The following is a 16,035-nucleotide window of genomic DNA, read 5'->3' as shown; positions in this document are numbered from 1 at the left end:
AAAATTTTAAGGCTAGCTAGGTACAAATTAATCTTATCCACTAATCATCTATTAAATTATCTATTAAAATAACTATTTACCATTTTATTAATCTGTATAAATTATGAATATTGTTTACTATAGAATTGTTTTACATTATGTGTAATATATATATATATGTGTATATATATATATATATATAAATATACGCAAAAATTATAATATAAAAAAAAAATTAATTTTTAAGACTAGCTAGATACAAATTAATCTTATCTACCAATTGTCTATCGGTCGGTGCGCATTGTGCCAGTACAAATGTAAGAGCCGAAGTATCTTTTTGGTCAAACGCTGTTTTCGCTGCTTCGCTCAGCATACTGTACAGAATAGCAATATATTTATTACTGTGTGTGTGTGTGTGTGTGTGTGTGTGTGTGTGTATATATATATATATATTTTATAATTTTAAAAAAGTACAATTCTTTTGTACTTACTTTAATTTTACTAGATACTTTACTTTGAGATCATCTTTAACTCTGACTAGGTATTTTCTTGCTTCTAATTTTTCATTATACTTGAGACATTCGTCTACAAATGGCTGTAAAAGGGTTAAAATAGTTATAATAAATAAATAAATGTATAAGGTTATATAAAAATAATACAAGTATAATATTATTACAATAATATTATTATTTATAACAATTATAATATTATTTATAACAAATTACCTCATAGCCGATGGGAGACTTTTTACTTTTGGAGAATTTTTCCAAATCACTCCAGAGACCTTGTTCTGCTAAACATTGTATTTTTAACCACCAATATCTGTCAACATATACTACATAATATAAGGCGAAATACAAAAAATTGTCTTAAACTTATAAAAATTGATATACCTCCGATCTGGTATTTTATACTCTGATCGTAATTTATCGGCCAATTTCAACTCGTTACGTAACAATAATATTTTTACTGTATCGTGTAGAGGCTTTCCAACAATTGACTCATGTAGTGTGTCCTCTAAAGATCTCTGATATTTTAATAATTTTATCTGTTCTTCTGTTAGTGAAGCATTGGTGTCATTACGAGCCAATCTGAAATTTTCTTGTGCAGACTGCAACAATGCATCTTTCGACATGGTGTTCTAAAAATATGTTCCATATTTTATTTATTCAATGTCTTGTAAAAAGGATATAAATATGCAAAAATACAATTTTACCAACCTTTCGTTGATAACTCTCAGTAATAAACCACACTGCTTGTGAATGAAAGTCATCGTACTGATTATAAATATCGCGTAATGTCTCTCTGTTATGACTTTGACAATACTTAATATATAATGCCATTGCTAGAGGACAATGCATTATAGACATCTGCATTATAGTTCAATTATATATATATATACATATGTATGTGTGAATTTTACAAAGCAATACATATTTGCATTTAGAACATTATTTTATTGCTTACTTGAAAATCTCCGAGAGTCATATTTTCTCTGAGATGAAGAATGACAGTGTAGACTAAATCCGTATTACCACTTTCTACAGCTTTATGTAGAGCAGCTCGCTCCTCGCCAAGCGTCAATAACAAAGGTACTTGTTGATGTGCACGCGGTTCATAATCGATTAACTGAAATAAATATGATTAATTGTAATGTAAAAAAATGTAATGTTTTATATATTTATAGAAATTAGTAGATTCGTACTTTAATAGCCAATTGTTTTCGTCCACAATCTGCTGCCCTCTTCGCAATTTCGCTATAAGAAACACCAGGAGCATATCCTAATTTATCTGCTATCTCCTCTGCTATTTGTTCCTTGTCTAATTGCGTTTGCTTTACCTATATAAAAATATGTATATACTTCTTGAAATACTTTCAATATTTTATCACATTTATTTCACCTTGTAGCAAGCCCAATGTGCTAATATTCTACTTTCTCCATCAATCTCAGGTAATTGTAAATGCCGCGCTATTTGAATACTTAGATAATAATGTCTTCGTACTACTAATCTGTCTAGTAGCACTTGATTTGTAAGAACATTAAATCTGATATTAATAAGGACTTAGATAGGTTGAGTGGAATGATTTTGTTCAAGATGTTTATATCAATTAAAGATGCAAAAGGATACTGTGTATATGTTAGTGGAATGCCCACAGCAGGATGTCTAACTGCATTCAAGACTCTCAAAGTCCTGCACATTTGTACGTAATATTCCGAATCCACTCTTTTGCTGAATCCTTTTCCAAACTTAGCAGCCTGACAAGATTGACAATTATTACAATTTCAGTGTCTTGATAAAATATATGTTTATCAAACTTACACGCATCAAAATCTTTTGCGTTTCAAAGTCGAACTCATGACTCGCTCCGTCGATGCACGCTTTTATCGCCGAGTCAAGTTTATCTTTCACTAGATCTATGTAACTATCAGCCTTATGACTCTTTTTCTGAAACTGCTTAGAGGCTTCCAGAAGATACGAAGCGGGATCCGTCGAGTTGATTCTAAATATTCTTTGCACGACGTTTGGTACTTTCTGTATCATTTCGTGGGAGCAGTTTGAAAGTACACGTACTCCGTCGATCTCCGTAACCAAATGCACCGGACCGTCGTAATTGTACACTATAGTCTCAGCTGTACGTCCTACCACCATTATTGCACTATCCCAGCTGCATACCACGGCTTCTGTACCACACCTATAAAGAAAATATTTGTAAAATCCTAATATATTATCTTTTTATGGCTTCTCAAAAGTTAGTTTCTATCAACAATCTAATTATATAATTGTCTTTTTTTACCATGCTATATTTGTCAATGATTCCTTCATATTTGTAAAGCATTCACAATATTTCTCTCTGAAGTCTATCGAACCGATATACAAGTGTCCAGTGTCAGCGTAGAGTGCAATGTGCCGATAGTTGCCAGATACAGCCATTGCTACCACACTGTTGATCTTATTGCTGAAGAGATTGTTCTAAAGTAAAATAAAGCTTGCATTAAATATCGAGTCTCATGTAGAATGTAAAATTGACAATATAAATTATATTAATGACGATATTATCAATTATATATTATTACTTACAAATGGAATTGTGTTCTGATTAGACTGATGAATTACAAATATTCCTTCTCTATTTGCTAAAATCACTTCTGTCTCCCTGTCACAATGTACCATGCACCAACAATCAATTGGTCCACCGTATCCTAAAAGCAATAGTCATGATAGTGACAATAACTCAAGAAATATACAGATATTATATTATATTATATTATATTATATTATATTATACTTACTTGGCATATCGGTAATTGGTCGGACTTTAGGCTCAGATACATTGTTCACTAGGAATATACGATTAGTGGATGTTAAAACAGCTATCCCAGTGCTGTTGGACGTTGCAAAGAACTTTGCGTCGATAACTTTAGTATCCTTTGCAGCCTTAAAGAATAAGAAGATTAATGCATACAGAGACGTTTCATTCAAGAAGATTTATGTTATAGTTGACTTACATTTCCCATACTAAAAGTATGTTGGTAAGTTCCAAACATGTCATATATGAGAACCATGCCATCATCTTGTACGCATAACAATTCTTCCTGTTGAGACCAGCCAAATGATATCAACTGTCCGCTGCTCCACTGAAAAAAATATTAAATAAAGATGTTATTTGCAGATACTTGGCTGCATAACAATTTGGAATATTTAAAAAGTAATTTGCATTTTAACTGCAAATCAATACTTGGTAAATAGTTCTTTGATATCTTTGCATTAAAGTAATCTTACTTGCAATCTGGCTGTTAATTTTCCTGATGCTGTGTACAACAATATTAAAGGTTTGCTAGCTCCTTGAACTTTGACAAGCTTCTTAGGATTTCTCGTTACAGCTATGGAACCTCCATAAGGAGCTGCCACTAATAAATTATTAATGGAAACTTCCTGTTGGAAGGATATTGGATACAGCTCAAATTTACTGCAATTATAGAACATTGTTAATATATTTGCATATTATATAACTTAAATTTGTTTTTCATTATATTTATACTTATCAGTGTTTCATATAGGTAATGTTGAAGTCATCTAGATAAAGACATAATATTTTATTCACCTCAGATAAGATAATTTATTTCAAGTTTATAATTTAATAATAAATTTATAAGTTAATAATTTAAGGTATATAATATATTTTTTCATCTAAGATAAAGATACAAATAATCCTATTATTAGATAAAAATGATAAAGCAATTGCTTCATTTAAATAATTATCTAGATAACTTCATGTAGATAATAGAAAACACTGATGTTTTTATAGAAAAAAAAATATTTATTTCTGTAGGAAAATATATACTTATGTATTTTTGTAGAAAAATAATATAAATTTCAGATATTTACCGAAAGTATACATCTCGTCCTAGAGGAAACCAATCAGCAGTCAACATAGCCGACATTTTTTAGGAACAATATTGTAATCGATGCAATTCGCAAAATAATTATGTATAAATCACATCTGACAAATTACACGTTCTGACAGTTACACATTGTGAGATGCCTCGTATAGATTAAATAAAATATAGAGGAACAACTCATAAATGTCAGGATAGGAAGGCTTCGAAATAATGACATTTACCAGCTAAGGATTCTGATAAAATATACATTCAATATGTTTTCCTTTTTATTATAGAAACGATATAGATATAATTCTCACAATAAACTTCTCTAACCGCTTTTCACAACCACTCTCTTCTCTTGCCCAAGAATGTCTGTTCTTCAGTCACTGACTAAGACGCCCTCTAGACTCGCCTCCTTAAAGTCACTATCTAGTGACTTTACGCCTCCTCCATCATACCTGTCACCTAGCGGCTGTGCATTAAACTAAATAAAAATTCCAATATGGTCTTGTAGTTCCATAAAATGGATGTATGCGACGCTAGTGTACAATGTGAAAAAAAAATAGAGGGAACAAATCTAACCTATAATAAACAAAGAGAAGAAAATGGAGCAGTGACTAGTGACGCGACATGCGAGTAAAACCATCTCTCTTGTAGTGTTTTATATCATTTTATATATCAAAATGGATATCGAAGAGGAGAAGATAACCATGGGAAGAAGCAAGCGCGAACATCGTCTTCATTATCTCACTAATATATTTCCAGCTATCCGTACCCATGTCGATGTCGATACCGTGGACACACCACCTAACGCTCATATAAACCAACTGGACATTTTTCTTTTGGCTTCTTCCATACTTATGCATATTGTGGACATGTGTTTTGATTATAACATCGCTATTCGATACCTTTTGGTTGGCAAAACGACATATTTCGCTTGGACCATTTGCCTTATCCTGATTCCCTCTCTGATAAATGTTATTATCAGTGAAAGGATGCAACATCAAGATAAAGAAGTGAAGTAGATTATATTCGTTTAATCCGGCTTGTTCCAGTTGATTGAATTATAATTAATCATATTGTATACTATATATATTTTTTGCAATTCATCTGATTAGAATAATATGTATTCCTTGGTACAGAGAAATTGCAACATGGATATGCTAGATGATCACAAGACAACGCGCCTAATGATAAAAAATAAATTATATTTTGTGATTGCTGTTCTCTTACAATTAGCACCAGTTGTACATTATTGGGAAACTTTAAAGTATGCATTAAAAGCGCGCAAGTGTGAGAAATCTGGAGATCATGCCGGTGAAAGACAATATTATCGAAAGATGCTCAAAGAAGATGAAGATGTTGCATTGCTAAGAGTATTTGAATGTTTCCTGGAAGCTGCGCCACAACAAATTCTGCAACTCACTCTAATGCTAAAACATTATGATGATAGGATTAATCTTGAATGTACTTATATGATTTGAATGTTAATAAGTTTTAATATTTCTGTGTTAAAGTATAGAGCAATTAGTAATCTTTAATATACAGAAAAAATTCGTTTGCCAAAGAAATATTTTTAACGTTATTATTTTTAAGTTTACTGCCAACTTGTATAGTTGTTTATGCACATGATAATCTCGACGAATCAAATATTTTATATCTTGCCATTACATCAAATTAAAAAAAAATTATTAAATATTTTATATAAATGTATATGTATTTATACATATATGTATTTTAAATCTTTAATTTGCTTCTATATTATTTTCCAGTTGTACATCAAGCAGGTAGTATTATCAGTTCTCTTGTGAGCATGGGTTGGGCAATGGCTAGTTACAATCGTAGCATTCGATTACCTCAACCAGATAAATCAAATATTGATGTTATAGGAATTATTTTACAATTTTTGTGGCATTTCTGTATTACAGGTATATATTTAATAATTAATATATTAAATTGAATGATTTTTATCACACTGTGAAAATAATATTTTTAAAGAAATTCATGGAAATTATTATCATGATTATAGTGGCAAGGATCTTATCGCTCAGTGTCATTGCAAGCATCTGGCCTATATATACCATAATCTGTTGCATAATACATTGGATAAGTATGATAGTATGGATGTTGATTGATTCCCAAGGAATATTAGAATTTTGTCGAACTTACAATCGTCCACCGCATATGCAGCCTTCATTTAAAGAACGCATTAATTCTATATTATTTGCCTCAGTTGTTGGCATAGTTCACATTTTCATATATCTCAATGCTGTAGATGGCAAACATACATTTTGTAAACATTTATGTTTCTACTTTCTGTGCTTTCTGGAAAATATTGTATCAAATTTGTTGTGGCGATATACTTGTCCTCCTATAGTTAGAGATGCTTGGTACTTTAATGTGTTCTTTATTGTTTGTATTGTCTCCTTTTTCATAGGAATTGTAGCAATGCTTTTGTACTATACTGTCTTTCATCCTTCAAAAAGACATCGTACTTCAAACGCATCAGTTTAAGTGATTTTGGATTTTTTTCTATTTCTTGCTCAGAAGAGACAGGCGAGATGAACTATACAATGTACAATCAATTCTATATTGTGATTTTGATAAGATCTTATAATCTTAATGAAAACTTATATAAGTAATATAACTATTATGTATATAATTTCATTGTATAGGTCAACTTTTAAAGATTTTGCAAAATGAACAAACAAAATCATTTTGATTATATTTACAAATATTTTTTACAAAAAAATAATTTTATAAAGACTGTGCGCAGAATTATTTGTGCAAGACTGCATGTATTGTATAATTGACAGGGGCCAACTATGTGTAATTTTTTGTGCTGGAATTTTGATAAAAATCTTTTTACTTAAGAGATATAAAGAAATATATTTCTCAGGAATATTTAAATAAAGCATACGAACTCGGAATACTCTCTAAAATGGTCTAATATACATATGATATGTATTTAGAATTTACTTATGTGATATTAATTAATAATGTTAATACTCAAGAAAATAGATAATGTTCCCACAATATTTCAATATTTATTTAGAATAAATAGAAATAAAAATAAATATTTTATATTATTTTATTAATATAAAATAATATAAGAATATCTTTCCTTTTAAGTAAAAATTATATTAAAATTGTAATATAGAATTATATAGATATAGAATTATAATATAAGAATATATTTTCCTTTTAAATAAGAATTATATTAGAATTTTTATAATTGATCTTGAAACAAGATCTCTACTGAAATGTGCTACTTATTCGTAAATATCGAATTTATATATCTTTTTTATCTCCGATCAATAAGTTTTCATTGTCTCAATCTATATTTTGTATTTTTATAACATTGCATTATAAATGAATAATAAATTAAATAAAACGTACAATTTGTATGTAAAACTTCTTGTAAAACGTTACTTTTTAGTATTTATTAGGAATAAGATAAAGCAATTAGAAGTAATACATACTTTGTTCCTCAATGACTCAAAACAATTTAATTAATATAATTTTTAATTAGTTTTTTGTTTCTTTATTTCGTTCATTTCTCTTTATACTATAAACTTCTTGATATATTTTCACATAAGGTATACTAACAATAGTAAAAATATGTCAGTATTAAAATTGAATCATAAAATAAAAAAAAGATACTGTAATATTATGTATACAATGATAAGAGATTACACTTTTAATTGTATTAAATAATACAAAGAAATGGTTACTATAATTGAACATTTATTCACAATCTTATCAACCTGATAATAATATGATTATATTATCAAAGGAGAAAACACTTTGAAAGCTTCTGAAGCTCATAATTTGTTAAATTAGTAATTAAATGTTGCATCTTATATAATATTTAAGCTTTATTTTTTCATTTTCTAATTTAATAATTATTAAAATCCAATGTAATGTACAGAATAAATTAATAACCAAAGAAGTAAATCTTAACTTTGAAATATACTTTTGTGTCTTTTAAACATCAATCAACTGGATTTTGTATTACTATTAATATAAATTCCTTATCTGGCGCAACCATAATTTCATGTTTTTTGCTGCGTATGCGCAGGAAAGTTAAATCATTTGTTGGGTCCAAATCACGTACGACAGAGCGAGCTTTGTCTGATAATTGACTTATCAATCCTGCATATTGAACTGTTGTTGTGTTGTCTAACGTTGACTTTATCGGAATACCTAAAATAGTTAAATTTATAATTTTATAAAATTTTTTTTATAGCCATGTCATAAATAAACCATGTCAATTCTCTCATGTAATACCTTCTGCATTCACTACTATCGTTCCAACTACTCCTTTATGAGACTGAATTCGTTTCATAGTTTCTTCAACCTCTTGCGCCTTAAAAATATATACATGTACACATTTCATAAAAAATCTTGTTTAGATGAGTTCGTTTGTTATAGATAAAATTAAGGAATTTTATATATACCATTTTTTAGTGCAAAATAATCCTGAGATTTTCCGTGAAAATTAGTATAATATGTAGATTACAATAAACTGTTAAGTTGTCAAATCTCAATTGTATTATAGAATGCGAATTTATTCCAAGCTCCTTTTCTTTTTTTTTCTACAGTTCCGTTCGAGACACAATATCACTTTTCGTATTACACACTGTTACATGCATTAATGCACGTATTTTATAAATATATCAAATATGCCTTCTACAGATAGAACATAGAACATAGCAACGCAATGGAATAACCAATATCATTTCTCTTTCTCTTTCTTTCACCCGTATCTCTACCACCTCTCTCGCTCCAAACATGACATCACCAAGCATGCTTATATGTTCAGAGTGCCATTCCGTTTGACACTATTTTAATTTCGAAGCGTTTGATGGACCAATCTGGGCAAAGAATCTTGAGCTTCGAAGCGAAAATAACGTCAAACGGAACTCATATTTGATCGACAGATTTTCTAATCTAAATTACATCGTTTTTGATTTTTTTCTTTTTACAGTGTCATATGATGATTTTAACTTTTAGCCTTGTTTTATTAAAAAAACACTGAATGAGTTATTTCATTAAAATTTACAATAAAACTCTTATTTTAAATCTTTATTCTGTTTCATGAGCAAAATTTTAGTTATTGATTTATTAAGTAATTATAATTTCTTATACTTAGTTTTTATTATATTAAATCAATTTTAAATTTAATACCGAAATGCTTGGCATAAATTTATAGCGTTTTGAGAAAAAATTTTTGCATTTAATCTTTACAGGAGCACATGTTTATTATAAGAAAAAAAAAGATTTTATTATACAATATAGCAAGAGATTAATTAGAAAACATTAAATTGTATTCAAGAATATAAATATTTATTAGTGTAAAAGATCATTTCTTAAGTATTTGATTATAATTATATATACAATCTGATACATTCAAATATATTTGGAATGCATGAATTATTCTGTACTTATTCTTGCAGTTTAACAACAAGATCTGTACCAATGTATTTTGGTAAATTAAGATTATATTGTAACTCTAGCTTCTTAGGCACAAATCGTCCACCCAAATAATGAAATCTTCCTTCAAATTTGGATGCACACATCTTTGGTGCTGTTAAAGATATTAACATTTGTGGTTTTATACCACCTTCTTCTGGTGGACCATTCTCAACATCCCAGCCTGAAGGTATATCTACACTGCAAATAGGAACGGTTGTATCTTTTAACATGTTAATGATGCAGACAAATGGTTCTCTCACTGGTGGTTTGAAACTGAATCCAAGCAGAGCGTCTATTACAATTGCATATTCTTGCAAAATTGTGGAATTGGTTGCTTTCTCTATACGTTGATTTTCCAATATAGGAATATCATTCTCGATGCATTGATGCAACAGTCTCTCATATAATGTATTACTTGTTCGTTTCGGATAATAAATTTCTGGCGAATATCCAAAATGTTTCAAGTGCCTTGCACAAACAAGGCCATCACCACCGTTGTTGCCTGGCCCACAACATACCAATACTTTAGTCGAGTTTTCCAATAATGGGTAAGATTTTGCAATTGCAATAGCGCAACTTTGTCCAGCCAATTCCATCAACTGATCAACGCTGAATTTATATTTTTCAAACAGATCTTTATCAATGTTAATAGCTTCTGATTGATTTAAATATTTCACCATTTTGCTGTATTTCCTTCTCATAAGCGGGATAAATAATTTATTGACGTAAGAAGGCCTTATTCGTTTCAAACTCTGCAATCTTAAAGTGAAGGATAAAAATCGTAACATTTATTGATAAGTAAATTAAATATATGTAATTACTCTACGCGATATTTGACATTTGACTTTAGCCAGTTCCAGCTGATTCAAGAAACGATGTCCATCGAACCATCGATCATTTGACATGATGTTTTTCTCCGTTGCCTAAAATTCCATCTCATGACTGTGGACATGCATAAACGCCTTGGGGGTGCATTCAAAAATCTTACCTACGTGGAGATTAGGTTTAACCGACCATACGATTTAATCGACCAATCAGAATAGGAAGATTTCTTCGTCTAGGAACTAAGCTTTAAAACAAGTTCTGTAAAATGGCGAACGCTAATTGGTTGTGATTTGTGATTATTATTCTTCCTAAAGTTAGCTCACCTGCTCAACCGGAAGTTCCGGAACAACCAGTTGAAACGACAGATAAGCAGGTTGTATATTTGTAGTCATGAACGGTACTCCTGCTGTCACTTTTAATATGTCACGACGATAATTTATCTCTCTTCCCCAATGACGTTCTTATAAATCATATATAAGTTGCACCACCATGATTTCTACAGCCCCATTTGTTTCGTTATTTCTCTTCTTGCTCAACGCTCAAGCAGGTCCTGTGACTCCACACCCAAAGTTGTTGGTCGTTTCTTACGATGCGTTCAGGTAATCGAATAAGAGGCATAAGATATTTTTATATGTTGTTAAAAAAAAACTGCTACTTCTTACTCTTGCAGGTACAACTATTTTGAAAGAAACTTCACACCATTTATGAACCAGTTAAAAGCAGAAGGCACTCATGCGGAGTACATGATGAACATTTTTGTCACCAAAACTTTTCCTAATCATCATACAATGGCAACAGGATTATATGCAGAAACACATGGGGTTGTAGATAACGAATTTTATGATCCTATCATGCGCAATGTTACAAAGTACTCGTACAAGCTGTATCATTATGATAACAGTATTCTTCCTATTTGGGTATGTAGAGAGATAATAACTATTATATTTTGTATTTTTTTAAAGTACTTTTGCATATTAATATTAATTTATGGTCTATTAATGTATGATGTATAGACGGTAAATGAAAAAAATGGCAGGCGTAGTGGGACAATGATGTGGCCAGGATCTGCATTTGAATATCAAGGAATATCACCTACCTTTGCGGAGGTATGTATATTGTAAAACAATATAATAAAATTGTACATAAAAATATAAAGTTATATTAACATTTGAATATTTCAGTCATTTAATGATACAATTCCATGGAAAGACAGGGTTGATACATTAATATCATGGTTTGTACATCCCACAAACCCAATAAACCTAGGAATATTGTACATTGAGGAACCAGATTATCATGGTCATGCCCTAGGGATTAATAGTCCTGAATTTAATGAAATTTTAAAAAAGCTGGACAATATTACAAGATACTTGCATGATGAAATTGATCACTATGGCTTGACAGATCTAAATGTAATTCACTTAAGCGATCATGGCATGGCATCAGTTACAATGGAAAGAATAATTAATTTAACAAATTACATAAATGCTAGTGATTACACATTTGTAGGAACATCTCCAGGACTGCATATTTTCCCAAATCCTGGTAAGGTTGTTTTATAATATATGAGTTATGTAAAATTAATATTTATACATGTTATTATATCTTTTTTCAAAATACTCTATCTAGGGAAAGAAGAATTGATTTATCAAAAATTAAAGTTTGCTGCAGAGCAAACGAACACATTCAAAGTATATAAAAGAGAAAATATCCCGAAAAAGTATCATTATGGCAATAATACTCGTATAGGACCTATTTTCATCATAGCCGAAGTCGGATATGCATTTCAAAATCTTTATGATGCTATAGAATATTACAAAAAAAAATTTAATATTACAGGTAATTCTGTATAATTTTGTATGTTGTTTATTATCTTTATTACTATATTTACTATATTTACTATATTTACTACATTATTATATATTATTTTTAATCTATTATGGTCTCATAATAACTGATACTATATACTAAATACATTCTTTTTAGTCAACAATCAAACAGAATTTGGACTGCATGGTTACAACAATGAAGCTATGGAAATGCATCCCTTTTTCTTTGCTAATGGACCTGCTTTTATACCAGGTTGTAAATTAGAGCCTTTCAACAATACAGACTTATTTCCTCTATTTTGTAAAATACTTGATTTGAACTGTCCCATGGTTAATGGTACTTTATCTCATATAACAAAGTGCCTTAGAACACGATCGAAAGATGTATCAGTATCTACATATAGAGTATTATGTACGTATTAATTTTTTAATAAGTATTAATTTTTTAATTTTATAATTATATTTTTTCTAAAATTGTAACATTATGTTAGTTGCAGTTATCATAAGCACTACTGTATTACTAGGAATTACAATAGTGGTGACAATAATTTATAGGAAGAAACGAAGATTAATCCACGATTATAGGTAAATAATATATTTATATGATTATAGGTAAATAATAATGATAAATATTAATGCAAGTCAAAGTATATTCTCAACCTAAAACAATTTTTAAGAAATTTGAACTTTTCTTTCTCTCTTTTTCTGAATAAATTTGTTAGTATTTTATTTTATTTAAACTTACAAATGTTTACAACATCAAGAAGATTTAGTAACAAAATTATTTTAATTTTTCAGGAAATCATATTATACGCTGGATGAATAATATGTTACGATTGATAATATAAATATGACATTTATATTTTTAGTGAAATATCATCATCATAAATAATAAAATTCTTGTTTTTTTATATATATATATATATATATATCATATAAAGTTAATTTATTTTTTAATTTCTTTGTGTAAGTTTATGTTTTCTTGTACAGAAACATTTAGATTGGAGAACAAATTTGACTAATCTAGATACTTAGCAGTACAGAAAGCTACAGAATTCTTAGATATTTAAAATGTTAAGAATTTGCTCAATCATAAGACAGAAACACTCTTACATAAAAAATTAATCATATATCATCTTCCCTTAGTATTTATGATATAACTTAAACTGATATGTATAATACTTGTGTAATCTTATTATTGTAAATATATATAAATATTCCTGAATGAATATATCTTAATATCATTTAACTTTTATTTTTAGAAGGGTACTGGATGAATCAGAAATTCAAGCTTTGGGATGAAAGTTTAATTCCTTATTTATGAAAATTTTGTTTTCAAATAAATGTATAATTTTTAAAAAGAGAAAAAAATATTCATATATTGTATTTCAATCTTATTAGTTTTATTCTCCAATTATTCATTTTTTTATATCTTCCATGTAAGTTATATCGCAAAATAAAAAAATATCGTAAAGGGAACATTATCTTACACCAAGGATTAAGTATTTTTTCATCTTTTTTTTTCCCACACATTTAATTATCTGATCTAATTACGTGAATATCAGCCAGATCTCTTGTAAAGCCGATCACAAGCGAGGCATATAAATTAAAACAATTTGCATTAAATTATTTTGCACAAAAATTTTTACAATGTTTGTTACAAAACCTCTCGGCACATAAATGTAATAAGACATAATATTTCCCCACTTTGATCCCCTTTCCTACGTTAATGACAATATAATTGTCACACAACGGTTTTAGTCTAAAATATAATCGATGCTTTAAGAAATTTTTAAAATTGCGCAAATTACAGTTTTATTTTCGAAACTATTACATTTTACAATATTGTTCTTTGTTAGATTATGTAATTCAGTAATAATATAATGAAAGTATTATGCAGCAAATAAATATATCAACTTATATATTACAATTATAATAATTTAACAATATAATAATTTACAATAATTTAAATTATTGTAACTAAAGTATTACATTAATGGATTAAGTACGTAACCATGTAAACGAATAATCGTTTAATTGTATATAAATACACACACGTCTTTTCTGAATAAGAACAGGACGCGAGAAATGTTTTTGCAACATATAAATATTTCTGTTGATCTCCAAGCTTCGAGATTATTACGAGATTATTAAATATGATATGGAAGTAGAGACCGTGAAAATTACACAAGCTTAGAACTAGAGCTGCAGCTACAAATGTACAATTGCATATTTTATGTAGCATTGAAATACATTAAAGATATTTCCCGATAAAATTAATATATACACGATGACTCAAATATGTCGATTTAATTGAATCATTTAGAATGCTTATATAATGATTAATCTACGTAACAAAAGCAGATAATTGCATAATTGTTATTTATGATAAAATAATGGATATAAACTAATTGAAAATATTTTTACGTTCTAATTTTTTAGATGCAACACACACATGACTTAAGATTTAATGATTTACATATATTTACAACTTAAATAAATCAGTATAAATTTAATTATATATAAACATAAATTTATTTATTATTGTAAATGCAATTATTGTTCACCATTCCTGTTCAAAATTGTTGTAAGTTTTATATACATTTTTATATATATCTTCTCGAAAGCTATTAATATTGATATATAGTTTCAATGCTGCTGGATATAGAGAGATTATAAATCGTTTTTCAATAAACTGTTTGATTTCTTGTAATATTACAATAAATCATTTGGAATATCGGATATTGGAAAATTAAATTATATATAAATAATTGGAAATTAAATTATAACATATAGCTGTATAAAGTTTTAGCGTTCTGCCATAAAATTACGATTGTAAAAGCAAATAGATAATAATATTAAAGGATTCATGACGTGATATATTTTACGTAAACATGAATGATGCCACTTTATCTATCATATCGCAGACAGGCAGACAATTGTATATTTTGATTACTACTGCTTAATTACAGACAGTTACGATTTCATAAACATTATTCGTAATCTTATTGACAGCGCTTTTAAAAAATATCACGACAATTGTGGAGATAAAATCGTTTTGCGTTTCTTCGATTGCCGTCTATTATTTTTTAATTAATTAATTAAAAAAAAAAATAAAATAACATTTAATTCATCTTTTGATGAATATATAATAAATGACATATATAATAAAATGTCATCTTTTTTGCAGCTCTATAAAAATATTGAAATGTACACGATTCGTGGCATATAACAATCTCGATTCGATCAGATAAATATTAATTAAGTATATAAATGAAAGGGAAATCTTGCGGTAACATATAATCGCGTAAACGCTATCTGACTCACTAGGTCAATTACTTTATAATTCTAGACGTGACGTGTACATATACACATTTTATACACACATACAATAACACTATTTGGAACTATATTTTTTTTAACTAAGTCAATTATTAATTGACTTAATTAGTCAAATAGCAGTTGCGTGATGTTAATCATATCCTTATCGAATGGAATTTTGCAAGCTCGTGTAATCGAAGTAATTTATATGTGCTGTT

At 28.6% G+C, this 16,035-nt stretch overlaps 5 protein-coding genes across 8 annotated transcripts; 2 read left to right on the top strand and 3 right to left on the bottom strand.

Moving 5' to 3' along the window:
• Positions 1 to 13: 13 nt before the first annotated feature.
• Vps16a (vacuolar protein sorting 16) lies at positions 14 to 4,729 on the bottom strand. The gene is made up of 16 exons (XM_072900944.1): positions 4,369 to 4,729; positions 3,763 to 3,949; positions 3,489 to 3,617; positions 3,273 to 3,417; positions 3,061 to 3,182; positions 2,777 to 2,952; positions 2,302 to 2,674; positions 2,110 to 2,237; positions 1,882 to 2,026; positions 1,685 to 1,819; positions 1,447 to 1,608; positions 1,200 to 1,349; positions 873 to 1,120; positions 705 to 801; positions 471 to 574; positions 14 to 353 (listed from the first exon to the last, which is right to left on the bottom strand). Exons 1-16 carry the CDS (start codon positions 4,422 to 4,424, stop codon positions 215 to 217), a joined length of 2,496 nt encoding a protein of 831 aa, XP_072757045.1. The 5' UTR covers positions 4,425 to 4,729; the 3' UTR covers positions 14 to 214.
• Positions 4,730 to 4,933: 204 nt separating this feature from the next.
• On the top strand, positions 4,934 to 7,406 carry LOC140670442 (XK-related protein 4). The gene is made up of 4 exons (XM_072901036.1): positions 4,934 to 5,380; positions 5,507 to 5,831; positions 6,137 to 6,292; positions 6,394 to 7,406. Exons 1-4 carry the CDS (start codon positions 5,048 to 5,050, stop codon positions 6,876 to 6,878), a joined length of 1,299 nt encoding a protein of 432 aa, XP_072757137.1. The 5' UTR covers positions 4,934 to 5,047; the 3' UTR covers positions 6,879 to 7,406.
• An 823-nt stretch (positions 7,407 to 8,229) lies between these two features.
• Robl (dynein light chain roadblock) lies at positions 8,230 to 9,104 on the bottom strand. Its single transcript, XM_072900718.1, has 3 exons — positions 8,825 to 9,104; positions 8,655 to 8,733; positions 8,230 to 8,570 (listed from the first exon to the last, which is right to left on the bottom strand). Exons 1-3 carry the CDS (start codon positions 8,825 to 8,827, stop codon positions 8,359 to 8,361), a joined length of 294 nt encoding a protein of 97 aa, XP_072756819.1. The 5' UTR covers positions 8,828 to 9,104; the 3' UTR covers positions 8,230 to 8,358.
• Positions 9,105 to 9,680: 576 nt separating this feature from the next.
• On the bottom strand, positions 9,681 to 10,786 carry Naxe (NAD(P)HX epimerase). Its single transcript, XM_072901355.1, has one exon. The coding sequence runs from the start codon at positions 10,628 to 10,630 to the stop codon at positions 9,812 to 9,814; it is 819 nt and encodes a 272-aa protein (XP_072757456.1). The 5' UTR covers positions 10,631 to 10,786; the 3' UTR covers positions 9,681 to 9,811.
• A 197-nt stretch (positions 10,787 to 10,983) lies between these two features.
• LOC140670633 (ectonucleotide pyrophosphatase/phosphodiesterase family member 5) lies at positions 10,984 to 14,302 on the top strand. Of its 4 annotated transcripts, none has more exons than XM_072901351.1 (8): positions 10,984 to 11,266; positions 11,338 to 11,584; positions 11,681 to 11,773; positions 11,849 to 12,212; positions 12,297 to 12,506; positions 12,654 to 12,908; positions 12,994 to 13,081; positions 13,759 to 14,302. In XM_072901351.1, the coding sequence occupies exons 1-8, from the start codon at positions 11,157 to 11,159 to the stop codon at positions 13,796 to 13,798; spliced, it is 1,407 nt and encodes a 468-aa protein (XP_072757452.1). In that variant the 5' UTR covers positions 10,984 to 11,156; the 3' UTR covers positions 13,799 to 14,302. The 4 variants fall into 4 exon arrangements, with proteins under 4 accessions (XP_072757452.1, XP_072757451.1, XP_072757455.1 ...); XM_072901350.1 differs by having other exon boundaries at positions 12,988 to 13,081; positions 13,759 to 14,299; XM_072901354.1 differs by lacking the exon at positions 13,759 to 14,302 and adding an exon at positions 13,295 to 13,721.
• Positions 14,303 to 16,035: the final 1,733 nt, after the last annotated feature.

Source organism: Anoplolepis gracilipes, chromosome 10, assembly GCF_047496725.1.
Source record: "Anoplolepis gracilipes chromosome 10, ASM4749672v1, whole genome shotgun sequence".
Lineage (NCBI taxonomy): Eukaryota > Metazoa > Arthropoda > Insecta > Hymenoptera > Formicidae > Anoplolepis > Anoplolepis gracilipes.
This window is presented reverse-complemented; position numbering and strand designations above follow the sequence as displayed.